This window comes from Micromesistius poutassou (assembly GCF_964030765.1).
Source record: "Micromesistius poutassou genome assembly, chromosome: 14".
NCBI classification, from domain to species: Eukaryota; Metazoa; Chordata; class Actinopteri; order Gadiformes; family Gadidae; genus Micromesistius; species Micromesistius poutassou.
The window spans coordinates 12,136,120-12,157,148 of NC_140284.1; the positions used below are offsets into that span (position 1 = coordinate 12,136,120).

General features: G+C 42.6%; 1 protein-coding gene across 5 annotated transcripts in view; it reads right to left on the bottom strand.

Moving 5' to 3' along the window:
- Window positions 1–13,052, bottom strand: part of itprid2 (ITPR interacting domain containing 2) — a 37,874-nt gene extending 24,822 nt beyond the window's left edge. For 4 of the 5 annotated variants that reach the window (XM_084478648.1, XM_084478650.1, XM_084478649.1 and 1 more), the window contains exons 1-6: window positions 12,937–13,052; window positions 8,367–8,451; window positions 6,373–6,465; window positions 6,242–6,281; window positions 1,332–1,381; window positions 1,181–1,234 (exon numbers count right to left, since the gene is read on the bottom strand). In XM_084478648.1, the coding sequence (XP_084334774.1) occupies window positions 1,181–1,234; window positions 1,332–1,381; window positions 6,242–6,281; window positions 6,373–6,465; window positions 8,367–8,388 (259 nt within the window). In that variant the 5' untranslated portion in view covers window positions 8,389–8,451; window positions 12,937–13,052. The other variant, XM_084478651.1, reaches the window with a different exon arrangement.
- Between the last annotated feature and the right edge of the window lie 7,977 nt (window positions 13,053–21,029).

Genomic DNA, 21,029 nt, shown 5'->3' on the forward strand with positions numbered 1-21,029 from the left:
AACGCTATTCCATGTGTGAATTAGGCCTATTATTTGGCCATGAACTGAGCCATTTGAAGTTTGAAATTCATGTGGTCATGCATCTGTCTCAGCGGAGACTGCAAACGTGCTGTCAAAATATCAACTCGTCAAGTTCAAATGCGCTGGCTCTTAAAGGGGATGGGAGATGGCACTGTCATTGGTTTATTGCACGTTACGCCCAAAACACACCTACGGGTAATTAAGCTACTTCAGACCAACCCATTTTAGATTTGCGTCGGCGCAAGAGTAATTTATCCGCCAGTATAACAGCAACAGCGCCAGAGATCCGCCCACAAAGCTACTTGTGTTTTGCGTTTAATACTTGCGTTTCGGACCGTTAAAATAGGGCCCTAATTGAACATGTGTGTGTGTTGGGTCGGACACACACGCAGAGCAGAGTTCTCCAATGCTTGATTCATTATTATTAGTTGGTTGATATAATTAAAATTCCAGAGTTAACTTCTCCCTCAGAAATAGGTTTATAAGCTCCCTTCTCCCTCAAAAGGTTTATAATATAGCTGATTAAAAATAGAAATTGTGTGTGTGTTCTTGGGTGGGATACATGCGTGCCGGATATGTCTTTAATCTTTATCTCATAATTATATAATTAAAAAGGTTAAGGTCATTGTTGCCATCATTTTTATCGCCTACCTTTCTCCTGCCAAACAATGTTGACCTTTCCTCGAGTAACACTCTGCCAACTTTCACAAGCAAAAAACAAAACCTAAAATAAAGGTGAGATGCTGGTTGGGAGCTCAGCCGCGGTTGCCATCACATGGCCCGTGTGTTGGGCAACGCCTTCGGAGGGGACGTTAACTTGGTGGCCTTATTTTATTAAAAAGTGATCGATTTTGGGTTCACTACCTATTTAAAAGTTCCTTCCCCAACTCTTTCAGTTGCGGAGATCAGACTTTAGGCTGATTTGTATTACATTGAACCGGGATCGTTTTGCCACCAAAGAGGAAGGAAATGAGGTCCAATTGTGGAAAGTGGCAAAAATGTCAGTTATTTCATAATTTTTTAATGTGTACAATGTTTACTTATGATTTTAACTAACATTAAGAGGTGTTTCTGTGAGAACTGGACCACAGAGCCCAGCCCTCACCACCACGGCCGTATGTGCAGGAGTGTGTGTGCACAGTGCGCGTGTGTGTCTAACCTTCAGCTCCCAGCTTGAGGTCATCTTCAAAGCTACACCCAGTCTTTAAAATGCCTGTTACACACACACCAAAAATACATAAAGAAAATACACAAAAAACATAAAAATATGAACTTGCATGCTGCAACACACAACACACACAAACACTTACCTTTGCCAGGCGAAGTACTCGGGTCATCCATTGAAACCGTAAGAGGAGTCCTGAGAGACAGACAAGTATCCATGCAGACAGGTAGAGAGGCAGACAGGAAGAGAGATTGACAGGTAGAGACACATGTATACAGATGGACGGTCGAGAGATACAGGTAGCAAGGAAGAGAGATAGACAGACATGATGGACAGATAGACAGGTAGAGATGTAGACACAAAGACAGATGGACAGACAAAAACATACAGAGAACATTGCTTTAGAAAACTTAACCCAAGATATAGAGCAACAATAAACAAAATATATACAGTACATTTATGGACTAAAAATACACACAAAATACAGCTGTAGTTGTGGGTGGCTGTAAACGTCCCCCATCAGTAAAAGATCCACCATCAGTACTGGTTCTTCTAAGGAGTTTGGTTTAACTGGGCTGGGAAACCATGCCTTTTCTCTTCAGCTTTGAGTCCATGTTTAGTCCAAGGAGGATTGTCAACTGGACCAACACATCTAATCTGAATATTGTATTACAAAGAATAACAGATTCAAATATATTCTATTATTACACAGCTCTTCTCAATGCTGTGGAATGCTCCGTTCACTTGCATGGGCCTTCCCGACTTCCGGTGGTGAATTATTTTTCAATAATGACCATTGCTAAGCATGTCAAGGAAAGTGGATTTTTTCACGTCTTTCATATCACTCTGCAAGTAGTCTGGTAACTTATCAACCCCAGGGGATTCGGTTGCTTAGCGATGTCACCGTCTTTGGCGGACTATTTCTCTTCTGATCAACACTACGAATGGTAATTGTAAAAAGACACAGCATGTAAAGTTATTTTTTCGTTTTGGCAAGTAACAAGTGGAAATAAGTGGGATAATGTATAGAATGTCACCGATCATTATCTAAAATAAGCCCCTTAAATAAGCCCTGTCGGGGCTTATTTCCCGATAATGACCGCCGTTCTATACATTATCCCTTACATATTTACTGCAAAATATCCATCAAATATGAAATGGGCATCAAATGCATCATTAATGTGCATGGCCATCCAGAGTATCTCCTGGCTCAGAACGGCCTTTGGAGGATGACTACAACACAACAGAAAGCATGACCAGAGAGCGTACAGGACAAACCCCCCTGCCTCCCTCTGCACCTCTCTCCACTTGATTGGTGCGTTAACGTAGGAGGGGTCTGTGAAGTGACTGGAGCACCATGTGGAGCATGAGGTTTGAATCTCATCTACTGGCCACTGGTTCTGTTCTGCTAACCCGCACTCTCCTCTTCTGCATGGTCAAGATCAATTATCTAATGTTAAGGCCCATTATTACACGGCTCTTCTCAATGCTGTGGAATGCTCCGTTCACTTGCATGGGCCTTCCCGACTTGCGGTGGTGAATTATTTATCAATAATGACCGTTGCGAAGCATAAAATGACCGCTGTGTGGATTTTTTCACGTCTTTCGTATCACTCCACAAGTAGTCCGGTAACTTATCAACCCCAGCGTTGCTAAGCGTCGTCAACGTCTTTGGCAGACTATTTCTCTGCTGATCAACAATACGAATGCTGGTAACAAATAAATTGTAAAAAGACACATTGTGTGAAGTTATTTTTTCGTTTTGGCAAGTAGCCGTGTAATAATCGGGATAATGTATAGAACGTTGCCGGTCATTATCTAAAATAAGCCCCTTCAGGGCGAAGCAAGACCCCTCCACGCTTCGTGCCGGTGTCCGGTTCGCCCTGTCAGGGCTTATTTTCCCAATAATGACCAGTGTTCTATACATTATCCCTTACTTAAACTCTGCTAAACCAGACTTCTCCTTCCCTAAACTAAACAGGGCATCTGGTTGTGTCGATTTGGGTTTCAATCTTCTAGATTCTGATTATTAAACAGAGTTTGACATTTCTGACATTGTGTATTGGACCTATTTGTGCTCATTGCATAGGCTACTCTGACTATACTGTGTACTTCCGGTACGGCAACTTGTTTATTAGACATTAGGAATGGAAGCGTAAGCATTTATTTGCAGATTGAAAGACAAACACATAGAGGAAGAAGACAAGCCCAGCCACATGTCAGAGTTTCACTGCTGGACCAGTTAAGAGCAACTTTAACGACCTAATGAACATCCATCGGCATCACGATAGAATCGAGGCACATTACCAAGTATCCGTCTATGTTTAGTTTCATTTATAGCAACACTTTCCGCATTTGCTTAGTTTTTGGTACGTTGTTTCTTTGAGTCTTATTCTAGTAGTAAATGAAGTGGGATGGGATGTGGTTTAGCCTGGAGATAGTGTGCTCCATTAATCTAGAAGGAAACACAATGTCATCTAAGAAAAAGTCTAGAGTCTGGCAGAATTTCTAAACAATTCAAGATGATCCAAAAAAGTAAAATTAGATCAGTGTCCGAAACAGCTGTCATATCACAGCAGGCTGGTGGAAGGATCCTCTCTGTAGTAGGGCATTCTGGCTGCTCTGCAGAGGAGAATGGGGCTGCATTGTTCTTTACCGCAACGCGTTAAGTCACATGGATTCTACATTGATTATCTGTCACATCTCCAGTCACTTTATCAATGAAGGTTTTGTCATGAGGGGATTTGAATACGGTGTGGACAGGACAGAGTGCTCCGTCTCCATGGACACCGGCCTCTGTTTGGTGTCATGTTTTATATTAATCACAGAATATTATATTAGTCTATATTATAGTACATCAGGCCTTTATTAGCCTATAACTATATATGTAACTATACTAACCTTTATGTTCTGTCAGACTGAATGCAGTTAAAGGAACTGAACATGTCTTGGTGGATGGGCCTGTGGGAGACCTGTAGGGCTGGCCACAATACAGCTCTTCAAGCTTTGGATATTCCTTCAGTTTTTTCAAACTAATTTCAGAATATTCAGTGTAGCATAAAGAAATAAGAGTGCATCTTAATCTGTCTGTAAACGCAACAGGCAGAGTTCACTGCTGCAACATCAGCGCTCTATCAAGGGTTTTCTAAAGTGGTTCTATTGGTTCTACTGCTGGAGCTGCTGCCCCCACGACCCGACCCCGGATAAGAGGGTTCTATTGGTCATCACGTCAGTGGGGTCAGACCCACCCTTCAGTCTGAGTTAGATTACGACAGAGCATCAATGCAGACAAACGTTTCTGAACACGGTTTCCGTGTAGTATGATAGTAGGCCTACTTCCAGTTATCACAAAGCCAATAGGGGGTTTGAACACTGGGCCAAGTTTTGAATACATTTCAGGGCAGGACTAGTGCCGTAAACCAGTGATAAGTCACACAGGCGCTGTTGTGAGGGACGGATCGCCATGAAGGAGAACATCACTACCTGTTCTGTTCATGTTTACTGAACAACCAACGCGTTGTTATTATGAGTAGGTAGAGCTCTGTGGTGTCTTTTGGCCTCGTTTGAACATTGAAATAGCTGCTAAACTGGTATAATGAACACATACCACATACAATGATGAGCACGTTTCACTGACTGAAGTGATCTATTGCTTTTATAAAACAGTTACGTAAGTACGGCGAAATTAAAGTCATAGACACCCTCAATTTTGAAAAAGCGAGAAAGTCAAAAAAAGCTTTTTTTGAATACAAAAAAGTAGTCCCTCCTGGCTGCCTGCAAAGTGTACGGCGGTTGCCGTACCACATGTAACCCAGCCTTCTGCCCGCAGTCCCCAAATATGCAGAGATGGTAAAAAAAAACATTTTAATTTTTCAGTACTGTTTTTGATAAAGTTGTGTAATAAATAATTGTGTTAGGCGCCGGTAGGGGGGCCCATAAATATGTTTTCACCAGGGCCCTGACCTACTGCTGCCATGTTTTAGGAGGAGGACAGGCTTCTGATGGGGCCTGCGTTATCTAGCTCCCTGACGCTGACGCCACGGTGAGGCCCAAGGTGAACATCGTGGTAAGACAGTAAGGGGAGGCAGAGAGGTGTGAGTGTGTGTTTGTGTGTATGTGTGTGTGTGCATCTTACCTGGCAGTGCTTAACATCTCTGGGAAGGAGAAGCTTCCTGCTCAAAGCCTCACTAGCCCACTAAGTGTATGACTAACTAGTGCATGGTCTGAGACCTCAGATATAAGCCCACAGCACACAGCAGGAGGCTGAACAACAAGCCCACACTGTGGTGCAGCACGGCACCTTTTACACAATGTGTTCTTATCGTCACATGGGGCATACGACGCACACAGGGTTGTGCAACCCTATCAGCACCTAGAGCCATCTCTACGTCACCAACGTCAGCCGACAGAGGGGAGCCGGGCAGGCCCTTACCGGTTAAAAAATAAAATAAACAAAAATGTGTAATGCTAGAGTCCAGTCCTGTTGGCTGTAAGGACATCAACCAATATGTTAAATTCATTTGGCAATATTGGCATTTTTGTTCAGAAAAAGGAGTTGGTCAACATGCTATCATGTAAGAAAAAGTGTATATATATATATATATACATATATATATATATTTTTAATATTGCAATACTTTGCGCTACTGTTTCGATATAATTGCATGAGCAAAATATCACGATACTGAACACAAGCGATTTTTTCCCCCACCACTAATACTAATGATCCTTTACCTGGTCACTAAGGTAACCTGGCTATGGAATTTTTTCAGTTAAGTGGTCAACATACTCTTTATGTTTTTACATTACACATGTCTTACTCATTTAATTGACATGGTCACCACGGTAACTGGGTTACAGACAGTCGTGGAAGTGACGTCTGCAGCAAACCCCCCATAACCTTTGTTTAGGTTGGTTATGCTGTAAATCACTTGTTCTTGCCTTACTATGGTGTTGAGTCACCCCAGGACACACTGCCTGACATAAGGGCTGGTACTACACGGCAGGTATACACAGGTGTTGTGATGCTATGGTAACGGAGGAGGGCTACCATACCTGCACTCACTCAGCCAGCTGGAGATCTGGTGACCCTCCCCTGAGAGAGAGAGCGAGAGACATTAGTTCTATATAGCGTTATATAATAATAACAGTAATACATGCAGATAGTACAGTATTTCTGTAAAGACCTGGTTCTTCCTTGGTGGGGCCCCAGCTTAAGTCCTTGCTCTGGGCCCAGGCCCTCCGCCTCAGACCGGCTGCCTTCCGCTCTGCCTGCCCACCTGGACACAACCAGTCAGTCAGTGTACACCTGCAGAGCTCCACCTCCTCCATTAGCTCCCTCAGAGCCCCCTATGAAATCACTTTTGGTGCTTGATTCTCAGCCGTCTTCACCGACAGTCACTGACAGCTTTAGGGGGCAGCAGACTTTGTATGTGGTATATTTTCTGAGCAGCCATTCAGGCAAAGACTGTTATTTTTAATTTCTAGATGATTTAGCGAGCTAGTCGTGTGTTTTGTGGGAGTGGCTTTGGAGGGAGGCTCGATGGGGGGAGGGTTTTGGTTCAGTTGGATACTTTTAAAATGGTTTCAACAAACTACCCTACCCTGGCTTTACGTTCAATTGATTTATTCTCAACTTGCACAACCTTAAATGTTGACTTGGGTAGTGATTATAAGCTAAAAGTGGCTAGTGATCACTGGTTAAAATTCAGTGTTTCCCCAAGCGCTGTATGGTTAAGGCGGCCGCCTTAACAACACTAGGGCCCCGCCTTGACTACCAATGTATTTGGAGAAAAAAATTTAAATTAAAAAAAATTACATTTTTTATTATTACTATGCATAAACAAAGTACAAAACTCTCGTAGGGAAAGAAAATGTACTTCCATCAGGTACAAAATATATAGATAAATAATGCCTTGGTAATACTGTTTACAACAATAGTCGTGCCAATAAAGCTTTTTGAATGGAATTGAAACGGCGGCAGCTGGTGGTTGTATATACAGCCACGCAGGATAGCATGCGCGAATGCTTCTTGTCAGCTGTGCCACAAATAAGAAGATCCATTTGTATTCAAATAAACAGTTGTTTATTTCATTAGTGCGGATTGGCATCTCTGAGCAAAATACAGGCAAATTTCGCCCCGGCGCTATGCACCGCACCACCTTGCACTGGGCGACGACCACCTTGACTAAGACATTTCCTGGGGGAAACACTGAAATTGTTATTCTCGCTGCACATAATGTTGAAATAGAAGAAGAATATATTTTGATTCAAAGCTTTACTCCAAGAATTGAAATCTAAAAGAATTGTGAGATTCCCTCCGCTGAAAAATAAATTGCATATAAAACAAGATGTAAATTGCAACAATAGTTCACTACTACCGTTCACTTTTTTTCCCAAAAGAACCAGAACCAGAACCATCAGTTAATAACAGCAAGAGCACTGTGTCGTTGCACATGTGTCCCCTTAGCCTACCCCTCAATGAAACCACTCTGGGACCGCCCTACCCTTAGCCCTACCCTTAGCCTACCCCTCAATTAAACCACTCTGGGACAGCCCTTCCCTTAGCTCTACCCTTAGCCTACCCCTCGATGGTAAATGGTCCTCATTTATATAGCGCTTTTATCCAAAGCGCTTCACAGTGTTGACTGACATTCACTCATTCATGCACACATTCACACACCGACGGCGGAGTCAGCCATGCAGGGCGACAGCCAGCTGGTCAGGAGCAGTCAGGGTGAGGCGTCTTGCTCAGGGACACCACAACACTCAGCTAGGAGGAGCCGGGGATCGAACCAGCAACCTTGCGGTTACCAGCCAACCCGCTCTACCTCCTGAGCTAATGCCGCCTCGATGGGACAGCCCAAAGCTATGGCTAAGGGGATTGGGCCTCAGTCTTCACTTCTGTCATAAAATAAGACGTATGCTATATACATTCTGTGCGTAATATAAAAGTCTAGGATCAGTACAGACTTAACCACATTTAAACACCACCAAAAATGTGTGAGAGAATTGATTCATGAACTGAATCCAACCGGATCATGAACTGAGTGAATCGTTAGACCTTTACTCAGAGATAGGGAGGATAAAACGAACCTGTCCACCAGTTAACAAAACAGTCTCCAAGACCATCCTGACCATCCAAGGTGCAGCAGTGTGTGTGAGGGGAACTCTTCCATACCTTGTTCCGTGATGGTTTCCATGGGCTTGTTGGAGTGTATTCTCTCTTTCTCTGCTGGACGCCCTGCTCACAGGGACTCACACACCTACAGACAACAACACACAAATGATGTGTTATTACTGGAGCTACTGCTAGCACATCTGCTGTGTCCATGCAAACAGGAAATTACATTCTCAGAACGTAGCGCTCACCAAGTCAAACAGGAGGACAGGGCGAGATGTGGCCAGCAGTCGCACACTAAAAAACTTAAGTCCTCCTCAAGTCCTCGCCTCCTCAAGGCGAGCCTCCTCGAGAAGTAACTAGAGATGATAGTTATCTCCAGACCCATCGTCGACTCATTATATATATTATTAAGATATATATATATATATAAGATATATATATCCCCTAAACTTGTGACTAGGGGACTTGTGTAGTTAAAACGCTCCAAAATAATCCATTTACTTATTACTACATTTATTTCTGATATTGTTAAGCTGAGTAGTGGACCAAAAAGCTAAAAGATTACGTGTTATTGGAACACACCTCGAATGAGTCTACGATCATAAAGATCTTAAACAGCTTATTATATCAGTTAGTTAATAAACATGAATATGCTCATGCATTTGATGATCATAGCAACAAATAACAAGGCTATTATTCATTTCAAATGAGACTAAACAAGATTAAGATTAGATTTAACAAGATATGGGAGAACAGGTTTTTAATCTAAAATCTTTATTTTCGATAGCCTTTAAAGGAGTGAAATTGTTGGATCAGGCTATGTGAAATGTAGGCCTAACCAAAATGAGTAAATAAATTAAACTGCCATGTCAGGCATAGACTGCGGTTAGATCCCAATGTCCAAATGAAAGCCTTTTAAATGGCCACATTAAAGACAATAATAAAATAACAGCTATATTGACTCAACAAATAAACCATAGGCCATAATCCATTTCCTGATAGCTGAATCAATAGGTCTAAGAGCTCCATCCAAGCCTGTGGTACCAGAGGATGCTCTATTGTTTCTAGTTCTTGGTGTTAGTTCCTCATTGCTTTATGAGCCTTGCTCTCCCTGCTCCTTGTGCCAGTTGGTCTCTCTGAATCTATGTTCTAGTATTTCAGCAGTTCTCTCCTTGTGTTCTCTCTGATTATAACAGACCTAGTTTCTGTACTCCTCCCCTCTGCTCTGTTGTTTCTGGATACCTCTGCCTCGTAATCTGTGTACTGAACCCGTGCTTCAGGTAAAGACCTTCCTGGCTCCACATTGTACCATTGTGTTGGGACCAGCGTTTCACTAGCTTCTTTATCACAACATAGCAGCTGTGGTCCCTTTGACTTATCAAACAAATGAGCTCATATTAAGGCTTTATTAACAAGGCCAGCATTCAAAATAGTGTTTGGCTTTCAAGCCTACCACTAGTATAACAGATCAGACCAAGGCCCAAGTTGCTCTGAACAATCTGAAAAGTCTTTACAAATTGTGCACTAGAAAGAATAGCCTGATAAGGTTTTTGGGGATAAGAGTGTCCTTAAAGCTCCATGACCAGAGCGGTGTTAAAACAAGGTCAGTCTTAGAGGTGTATTTGAAAGATGGAGACAGCCTAGACACCAGAAGGAATTCAAGACGGATGCCACATGAGCTACCTTTAAACACCTAAGTATGTCTTCTATGATCTTGAACATAGTAATACGAGCCATTTGGCCCTGTGACTACAGTTCATCTGTGACAGGGGGTTTGCTTACATCTCAAAGAGAACCAGGCTAGCATTGAAGCTAGAGAAAGAGAGAGAAGAGAGAGGGAAGACAGAGTAAGAGAGAATAAAGAAAATGAGAAGTGGGACAGTAAACAGGAAGAAAGTGTTTATAATAAAGATTAAAGATCATAACCACTTCCTGTCTGGGAAGACCAGAGGGACTGGGGGGGCTGGTTGATAGAAAGAACATTACAAGATGGGATCAATAGATTACGCACTTAACACACACGGATGCAAACTATTACTGCAAATATCTATAAATATCTATCTCTGTTTTCCTTAGGTTTTGTAACTTGATACTTATTTTTCTGAAACAATCAGTCTCCCTTGGGTCCACCACGTGACTTTGACATGATCCCAACATACTAAGAAGGGACACTTTGATAGGTTTAAAGTGATTTTTGCCGTTTACATTTGATACTTTTTACGATATCACGTTGCTCACAGCTATGGGGTCGAGGGGTTGAAATAAGGGTATTTATGGGCTTTGAGAACAATGTTGCATGTGTGTGTGTTCAAATCTTTTTCTCAAATCTTCCTCCAGCTTGGCCCTGATCAAGAGGATGTCCTTGTGGTTATCCAGAGTAGGGGCTCAGTATATTTCACCCCTGGCTATCAACAGCAAGGCCTCCTTGACAAATCCTGGCGTTGGTTCTGATCTGCACAGTGAGCAACGCATCGCCGAGTTTGTGCAGCGAGGCTTTTTACAGATACGAAACATTGCAAAAGTGGTCATGACCAAATTATATGGAGTGACTTCTTCATAGCTTCATTTCCCCATTTCCCCCGCATTTCACCCGCCTTAACCAAGCATCTGACTCCCTCCAGTGAGTACAGAACGAGCTGCCAGGCTGCTAACGAGACGAGTTGCAGGTCCGACATCACCGCGACTCTTTGACTCTTATAGGGTCGGCGTGGCCTAGCTCCTGCTCACACTGCTGGGCTATCGACCCCTTACCCAACTAGTCCATACCTGGACCGATCAATGCCCTCTATCTACTGGAGCCTTCAACGAGAAGGAGAGATCAGCGTCTCCCTGGAGCGTCTCTCTCCATTCCGGACATCTGCCTCACTTGACTCACTTGATTGTTTCAGCAGCACTGAAAACCTCATTTGTATAGATTTACCTTTTTATAAAATTGTATCTTTGTTTTACGTCCATTTTGTTTAAATCTTTCTACATAATTTCTAGGTTTTCTATAGGCCAGCCATTTTACAAAGTTTGATCTCTGTCTTTATACCAGTCTTTGTTTACATGTCTCTTTCATTTGTCTTAAATAACTTTTCATCGTGTTTGTATTCTCTGCCACTTTTCTGTAATTTCAAGCATGACAGAAAAGACTTCAGGGTCTTGGAAACGATGTGAAAACAAACCATGTTTCCTGGTCAAATGCTTCTTGACTAGTGCGGACATGGCTTGGGTGAGTCAGCGCGGTGCGTTTGCAGTGAGCAGTCGATAATACAGCCAAATCTTATCTAGTTAATCTTTAACTTTGTTTCTCAGGTAACCACTAGCCCTAAAAAACAAACACGATTCTACCAAGAGGCTTGGCCACCATAGTCCTCCCAGCCATGTGGCCCCATAGAATCCTGTCAGCCATGTTGTCTAGCAATGGCTAACGTAGAGCAGTGTCAGCCATGTTGGCCCCCATAGAATCTTGTCAGCCATGTTGGCCCCTATACTGTCCTGTCAGCCATGTTGGCCCCCATAGAATCCTGTCAGCCATGTTGGCCCCCATAGAATCCTGTCAGTCATGTTGTCTAGCAGCATAGTCTTCCACAAGCCATGTTGGCTAGCATTGTGTCCTGTCAAACACACACACACACACACACACACACACACACACACACACACACACACACACACACACACACACACACACACACACACACACACACACACACACACACACACACACACACAAATCTTAACTGTGGCAAACGACATGGCCCTCACCCTTGACACACATGTACACACACACACACACACACACAAACACAATTACCAGCAGAGTAATGAACAATAATTGACACGCCATCCTAACACAACATGTACGTCATTACAATAGTCAATATTAACAGTGAAAACAATTATCATCACAGTAATTAGTAGTTGTACTGAATACAATTAACATTAACAACATTAACACAACTTACATAAGATTAATGTTTGCTGTAAAGAACACAAATTACATTATATTAATAGCAGCTGCACTGAATAAAACCAAAGTAAAGTTACTTAATACAACTAACATCCCCTTAGTGGTAGCACTAAAAACCACTGAACCGTACCCAACATCACTAGGGTTTCTGACTGAATACAACCAACAGAGTTAATAGTAGATGTACTGAATACAGCTCACACTAACATAGTTTTTTAGTAATTTAGTAATTTAGTTGTCCTGGATGTTTAATAACATAACATAGTTAACAGTAACTTAGTTGTCTTGGATGTAAATAACATAACACAGTTAACAGTAACTTAGTTCTTCTGGATGTAAATAATAACATAGATTACACAACTAAAAGCACAAAAGTTAGTTAGTTAGTTAGTAGGGAATATAGCGTCAATGTTAATAATTGTCACACGTCATGTAACATGTGTAACATATGTTTAGTTAACATACGGTATGCTATGTTATCGGTGATGCAACACGTTTAGTTAACATATGTTATGTTATACGGGCTGTAACATGTGAAAGACATGTTATGAGCTTCATATGCTATGTTTCATAACTTTCGACAAAGTTCTGTCTGACATTGTTTCAGAATACAGCACCAACTACTAGGACCTTTTAATCCTGATCCTTAACCTGATGGAGGTCTTATCTTACCATCGTCCTCCGCCGCTCGAAGCTCTCCGTTGATTTCAGGCGTTTCAGGCGATGTCCAAACTTTAGAAACTTTTAAAACTTTAAGAAACTTTTCTCTGCCGTTTTTCCGCTTCCGCATACAGAGCAGACCAAGGGGCGTGGCCGAGGAATGGGGGCCTGTCAGAACCACCGCCCGGGAAACACTAATCATAATAATCACCATAAATATCATAATTTAATAAGTATATATATCTATATCTATATAGATAGATATAGATATATATAGAGATAAGAAGAACAAGAACAAGAAGTAGAAGAAGAAGAAGAAGAAGAAGAAGAAGAAGAAGAATGATGTTGTTGTTCATCATGATCATTTGGTTATGTAAAAATGTAACAAATATACATAATAATAATAATAATGTTATCAATAATAATGATAATAATACCTATTGGAATATAAGTGATAATACTATAACCGTGACTGTTGCTATTACTATTTTAGTACGAAGAAGAAGAAGAAGAAGAAGAAGAAGAAGAAGAAGAAGAAGGAGAAGGAGAATGAGAAGGAGAAGAAGGAGGAGGAGGAGAAGGAGAAGAAGGAGGAGAAGGAGAAGGAGAAGGAGGAGAAGGAGAAGGAGGAGGAGGAGGAGGAGGAGAAGTAGACGCAGACGAACGACCCTATGTTGATGTGACCAGTAGAGGGCGCCGAAAGCCAGTTTAAAACCGTGCTGCTGAAACTCAATTAACTCAAATGTAATATACACTTCAATCAATCTATCACATTTCATTTATAAAGCACAAGTTATGCATCAAATGCAATTAAACACAGAAGTAGAAAGAATAGTAAGTTTAAGAAGAACATAAGTTAAGAAACAACATATGAAAATGAATAAATAAAATATTATATAATACAACTAATAACAAAAGCAGAAATACAATAATAATAATAATACAACTAAAATAAACCTCACAAAATTAAAGAAAGGCTAAAGGTGTTATTTTAGAGATACCCTCTCTGCCACCCCCAGGGTCTCAGGGCAAGTGGTATCCAGGGCAGGGGGGCTGAACCATTTAAAACCAATAAAATACTCTTCATATTAATCCTCAAACTAAGATGCAGTGATTAAAGCAGGAGTTTTGTGTATTATAACAGGGTCGTATGTAACAGGGTCATATGTAACGGGGTCGTGTGTAACACTGTCGTATGTAACACTGTCGTATGTAACGAGGTTGTATGTAACACTGTTGTATGTAACACTGTCGTATGTAACAGGGTCATATGTAACAAGGTCGTATGTAACACTGTCGTGTGTAACGGGGTCGTGTGTAACACTGTCGTATGTAACAGGGGCGTATGTAACACTGTCATATGTAACACTGTCGCATGTAACGGGGTCATATGTAACACTGTTGTATGTAACACTGTCGTATGTAACACTGTCGTATATAACACTGTCGTATGTAACACTGTCATATGTAACAGGGTCGTATGTAACACGGTCGTATGTAACGGGTCGTATGTAACACTGTCGTATGTAACACTGTCGTATATAACACTGTCGTATGTAACGGGGCTGTGTGTAACACTGTCGTATGTAACACTGTCGTATGTAACAAGGTCGTATGTAACACTGTTGTATGTAACACTGTCGTATGTAACAGGGTTGTATGTAACAGGATCGTATATAACACTGTTGTATGTAACACTGTCGTATGTAACGGGGTCATATGTAACAAGGTCGTATATAACACTGTTGTGTGTAACGGGGTTGTGTGTAATGGGGTCATGTGTAACACTGTCGTATGTAACACTGTCGTATGTAACACTGTCGTATGTAACACTGTTGTATGTAACACTGTCGCATGTGACAGGGTCATATGTAACGGGGTCTTATATAACACTGTCGTATGTAACACTGTCGTATGTAACAGGGTTGTATATAACACTGTCGTATGTAAGGGGGTCGTGTGTAACAGGGTCATATGTGAACAGGGTCGTATGTAACAGGGTCGTATGTAACACTGTTGTATGTAACAGGGTAGTATATAACACTGTCGCATGTAACACTGTTGTATGTAACGGAGTCCTATGTAACACAGTCATATGTAACACTGTCATATGTAACGGGTCGTATATAACACTGTTGTATGTAACGGGGTCGTATATAACACTGTCGTATGTAACACTGTTGTATGTAACGGGGTCATATGTAACAAGGTTGTATATAACACTGTCGTATGTAACAGGGTCATGTGTAACAGGGTCGTATGTAACACTGTCGTATGTAACACACACCCTGTGTAACACTGTCGTATGTAACACTATCGTGTGTAACGGGGTCGTATATAACACTGTCGTATGTAACGGGGTTGTATGTAACACGGTCGTATGTAACACTGTCGTATGTAACACTGTCGTATATAACGGGGTCGTATGCAACACTGTCGTATGTAACACTGTCGTATGTAACGGGTCGTATATAACACTGTCGTATGTAACGGGGTCGTATGTAACGGGGTTGTGTGTAACACTGTCGTATGTAATGGGGTCGTATATAACACTGTTGTATGTAACGGGGTCTATGTAACGGGGTCGTATGTAACAGGGTCGTGTGTAACACTGTCGTATGTAACACTGTCGTGTGTAACGGGGTCGTGTGTAACGGGGTCGTGTGTAACAGGGTCGTATGTAACAGGGTCGTATATAACACTGTCGTATGTAACACTGTCGTATGTAACAGGGTCGTATATAACACTGTTGTATGTAACGGGGTCGTATGTAACACTGTCTTGTGTAACAGGGTCGTATGTAACACTGTCTTGTGTAACAGGGTCGTATGTAACACTGTTGTATGTAACGGGGTCGTATATAACACTGTCGTATGTAACGGGGTCGTATGTAACACTGTCTTGTGTAACAGGGTCGTATGTAACACTGTTGTATGTAACGGGGTCGTATGTAACGGGGTCGTATGTAACACTGTTGTATGTAACGGGGTTGTGTGTAACGGGTCGTATGTAACAGGGTTGTGTGTAACGGGGTCGTGTGTAACGGGGTCGTGTGTAACGGGGTCATGTGTAACGGGGTCGTATGTAACGGGGTTGTATGTAACGGGGTCGTGTGTAACGGGGTTGTGTGTAACGGGGTTCTATATATAACACTGTCGTATGTAACGGGGTCGTATGTAACACTGTCGTATGTAACACTGTCGTGTGTAACGGGGTCGTATGTAACGGGGTCATGTGTAACACTGTCGTATGTAACAGGGCTAAACAGCAGGATAAACAGCAACAGTTGTGTCTTATCAGCGTATCTGTGGAAACAGATGTGAATTGTGTGTGTGTGTGTGTGTGTGTATTTGTGTGTGTGTGTGTGTGTGTGTGTGTGTGTGTGTGTGTGTGTGTGTGTGTTCTTAAAGGTCAGATCACCATATTCAGTCATGTGACCAAGCAAACAATGAAATTGATCTCTCGCTCTCCTCTCGCTCTCTCCATCTTACACACACACAAACACTCTTTCTCTCATTCTCTCCTTACACACACACACACACACAGACTGTGTGATAGAGAGATAGAGAGGACAGATGGACAGACAGACAGACGGATAGTTAGAGTGATAGATAGATAGACAGAAGGAAAGACAAACAGACCAACAGATAGAGAGACAGGCAGACAGACAGAGAAAGAGATAGATAGATGGATAGACAGATAGACAGATAGAGATAGATAGATGGATAGACAGATAGATAGTCCAAAGACCGACAGATAGACAAACAAAGAATTTATGGTTGCTTGGTAACCCACCTAGCAATGAGCAGTCACCACAGCAACAAGCACTCTGCAGTTCAAAGTCCTGATCACAAGAATACCACTCTGAACACCACCCATACATCTATATTATATATATACGGACATCAAATATATGGAATGAATGTGTGTATGGGGGCAAACGTCAGGCAATAACTGTAAAGCACTTTGTGGCCACAGCAGGTCTGAAAAGCACTATATTATTGCAGTCCATTAACCATACACATGCATCATACATATAGAATATACATGTCCCACCTCTCCCTTCAAACCTCCCTCCAAAGCTACTCTTCCAAAACAAGTGACTGGCTCGCTAGCTTTAGCAATAGGTCTGCTTCCCAGTGGAAGACTCACTCGGTCATGCACAATAAATGGACCGAGTGCGCGCGGGTAGTCGGGTAGTAGACAGACAAGTATGTAGACAGACAGGTAAGCCATCTAATCATTTCCTTAGGGCCAAATAAAAAAATTGCAAGTGGTTCAGAGCCAAATGGACGGAGCTTGACCTAGTCCAGCTCTACCTATCTGGACCTAGTCCACCTCTCTGGACCTGGTCCAGCTCCACTTGTCTGGACCTAGTCCCACTCCACCTCTCTAGACCTAGTCCAGCTCCACCTCTCTGGATCTAATCCAGCTCCACCTCTCTGGATCTAGTCCAGCTCCACCTCTCTGGACCTGGTCCACCTCTCTGGACCTAGTCCCACTCCACCTCTCTGGACCTAGTCCACCTCTCTGTACCTAGTCCAGCTCCACCACTCTGGACCTAGTCCAGCTCCACCGCTCTGAACCTAGTCCAGCTAAATGGGTTTTATTCTGGCCCATTGACCAAGTAATGTTTACGGCTATGGTAGCTTAAGGGGTTAAAGTTAGGATTATGGTAGGTTAAGGGGTTACGGTTAGGTTTATGGTAGGTTAAGGGGTTATGGTTAGGTTTATGGTAGGTTAAGGAGATAATGTAAGGGTTATGGTAGGTTAAGGGGTTAATGTTAGGATTATGGTAGGTTAAGGGTTACGGTTATGGTAGGTTTAGTTTTTATGGTAGGTTAGGGGTTAAGGTTAGGGTTATGGTAGATTAAGGGTTACGGTTAGGGTTATGGTAGGTTAGGGGTTAAGGTTAGGGTTATGGTAAGGTTTAGGAGTTAAGGGGTTAGGGTTATGGTAGGTTAAGGGGTTATGGTTAGGGTTATGGTAGGTTAGGGGTTAAGTTTAGGGTAATGGTTAGGGTGATGGTTAGGATAAGGGGTTCAGGTTATGGCTCGGGTTATGGTTAGGTTTAGGGGTAAAGGAGCTGGACCTAGAGCTGGACCTAGAGCTGGACCTAGAGGTGGACCTAGAGCTGGACCTAAAGCTGGACCTAGAGGTGGATCTAGAGGTGGACCTAGAGCTGGACCTAGAGGTGGAGCTGGACCTAGAGGTGGACCTAGAGCTGGACCTAGAGGTGGAGCTGGACCTAGAGCTGGACCTAGAGGTGGACCTAGAGCTGGACCTAGAGGTGGAGGTGGAACTAGAGGTGGTGCTTGACCTAGAGGTGGAGCTGGACCTAGAGGTGGACCTAGAGGTGGAGCTGGACCTAGAGGTGGACCTAGAGGTGGTGCTGGACCTAGAGGTGGAGCTGGACCTAGAGGTGGAGCTGGACCTAGAGGTAGACCTAGAGGTGGAGCTGGACCTAGAGGTGGAGCTGGATCTAGAGGTGGACCTAGAGGTGGAGCTAGAGCTGGACCTAGAGGTGGAGGTGGAAGCGTGTACTTTTAGGGCTCAGTCCATATATGCGCTCACTGTGTCATGAATAACGCATACAGATGCAAAAATAAATCGTACAAAATTAGATAGCCTTATTACAGACACGCCACAGATACCGGATTGTTTTCTATTCCTCTCAGAGCATTTTATTTATTGATTGCTGTCAGGATGTAAAGAGAATTTCAACAAATAAGTAAAGAAAATGGTTCTAAAATCAACTTGAAAGCCCTTCATGCCAGAACACTTTCTCCTGGAAAGGATTGAGGTGTCAGGTGACGTGGCAAAAAGAGGGACAACATACATGGCATAAGGTTGGTGTGGTGGATGAAGACAGGACCTTCACCCATGATACATAGGTTCATGTTTTCTGGTCTTTGTTTTTATTCGCAACAAAGCTATTTGGTTAAGGCAACACAACTACTTTGCCTGGGAATCAGGCAAAACCAGATGTTTTATTTAGACTAATATATGCGTCCTCCCCTTCAGAGAGATATCCAGAAGAGCTGGCCCAGTGGGGGAACGGGGGGGGGGGGGGGGGGGGAGACAGGGGGGAGGAAGGGGAGACAGGGGGACAGGGGGAGAGGAAGGGGAGACAGGGGGACAGGGGGAGAGGAAGGGGAGACAGGGAGAGAGTAGGGAGAGGAAGGGGAGACAGGGGGAGAGTAGGGAGAGGAAGGGGAGACAGGGAGAGAGTAGGGAGAGGAAGGGGAGACAGGGGGAGAGTAGGGAGAGGAAGGGGAGACAGGGGGAGAGTAGGGGGAGGAAGGGGGGAGAGGAAGGGGAGACAGGGGGAGAGTAGGGAGAGGAAGGGGAGACAGGGGGAGAGTATGGAGAGGAGACATTAACATGCTTATCTACATTTAACCAGACATTTGATTTGTTCTTTTTGGATACATCTCTCTGGGATATGTTGTGATTATCCAACGTTTTTAGATCCAAATCATCCATCGATTATTTATAATAAATATTTATTAGATTAATAATTATTAAAAACACATCATAGTATATGTTCCATGTGCCAAATACAAATAAATAATTTCAGAAATTGATAAAAAAATAATAATACATTAATTATAAATATTTGTTAAAACTGACCTCTTACACACCTTAATCTTTCTCAACACTGTGTGAGTGTGTGTGTGTGTGTGGGGGGGGGGGGGGGGGGACTCTCTAACTGGTGACAGATGGTCCAGTCTCCAAACAAAGCAAGAGAGGAGAGAGAGAGAGAGAGAGAGAGAGAGAGAGAGAAAGTCAGAGACAGAGACAGATAGAGGTAGAGAGAGAGAGAGAGTCATCAAAGACAGAGACAGATAGAGGTAGCGAGAGAGAGGTAATAGAGAGAGAGAGAGAGAGAGAGAGAGAGAGTCAGAGACAGAGACAGACAGAGAAAGAGACAAAAAAAAAAGGTAGTGAGAGAGAGGTAGAGAGAGAGGGGATAGATAGAGAGAGAGAGAGAGAGAGACAGACAGACAGACAGACAGATAGACAGACAGACAGACAGACAGACAGACAGACAGAGACAGAGCAAGAGAGAGAGACAGAGACAGAGAAAGAGAAAGAGACAGATAGAGGTAGCGAGAGAGAGGTAGAGATAGAGAGGGGATAGAGAGAGAGAAAGAGAGAGGGTATAGAAAGAGGAGAGAGAGGGGAGATAGATGTAGAGAGAGAGGGGGGTAGAGAGAGAGGAGAGGGGTGAGAGGCGGAGAGAGATGGTGGAGAAAGAGAGTGAGGGTGCAAGTGGGAGAGATATGAGGAGAGAGGTAACAGAGATAGGAAGAAAGAGGTGGAGAGAGAAAGAGAGAGAGGGAGAGCGAGAGAGAGAGAGTAGATGGAAGTTTTCATGACGTAATGAACCATATGGCTCGTGCCGAGAGCGACGGAGAAGGGGATGAGCCTCACTCCCCATCCCCGTCTCTCTCTCTCTCTCTCTCTCTCTCCGCCACTCTCTCTCTCTCTCTCTCTGTCACTCTCTCTCTCTTACACTCTCATCTTGGATGTATAAAAGAGGACACACTGTGACTCTCTCACACACAGATACGCACACACACTGACTTGAGGAACTTGCTACTCTTCGTTGTGGAACCCTTAACTGATAAGAACAGGTACGTTTCCATGACTGTTAACAAATGCTAATATTTCAATTATATAACGTAAAGGTTTAATTAGGTGGCTTTAATATTTGTACTACTACTGTTAAGTTTCAAAACAATAATTGCTCCAAAGGTCAATTGAATAGGTGTTAAAGCCCTCATGAGCGGTTTATCAGTGTTCAAATTTAGTTAGAAACACAACTTTCATATAGTGTATATATTGAATATCTATATATATATTTAAATATTCCCAAATAATAACTATAATAATTACATTCATAATTCCAATAATATTTTTTTATTATTATTCAAACAATAATTATTGTTTTTGGTATTAACAATAATTATATAATTATCTATAATTCTATTTATATATCTATAATTATATAGATAAAGTCTATTAATCAAAATGTGTGAAGAATTTTGATTTTGAGAAAACTTTCTAGTGATTAAAGTTATGGATTTATCTTCTGCTCA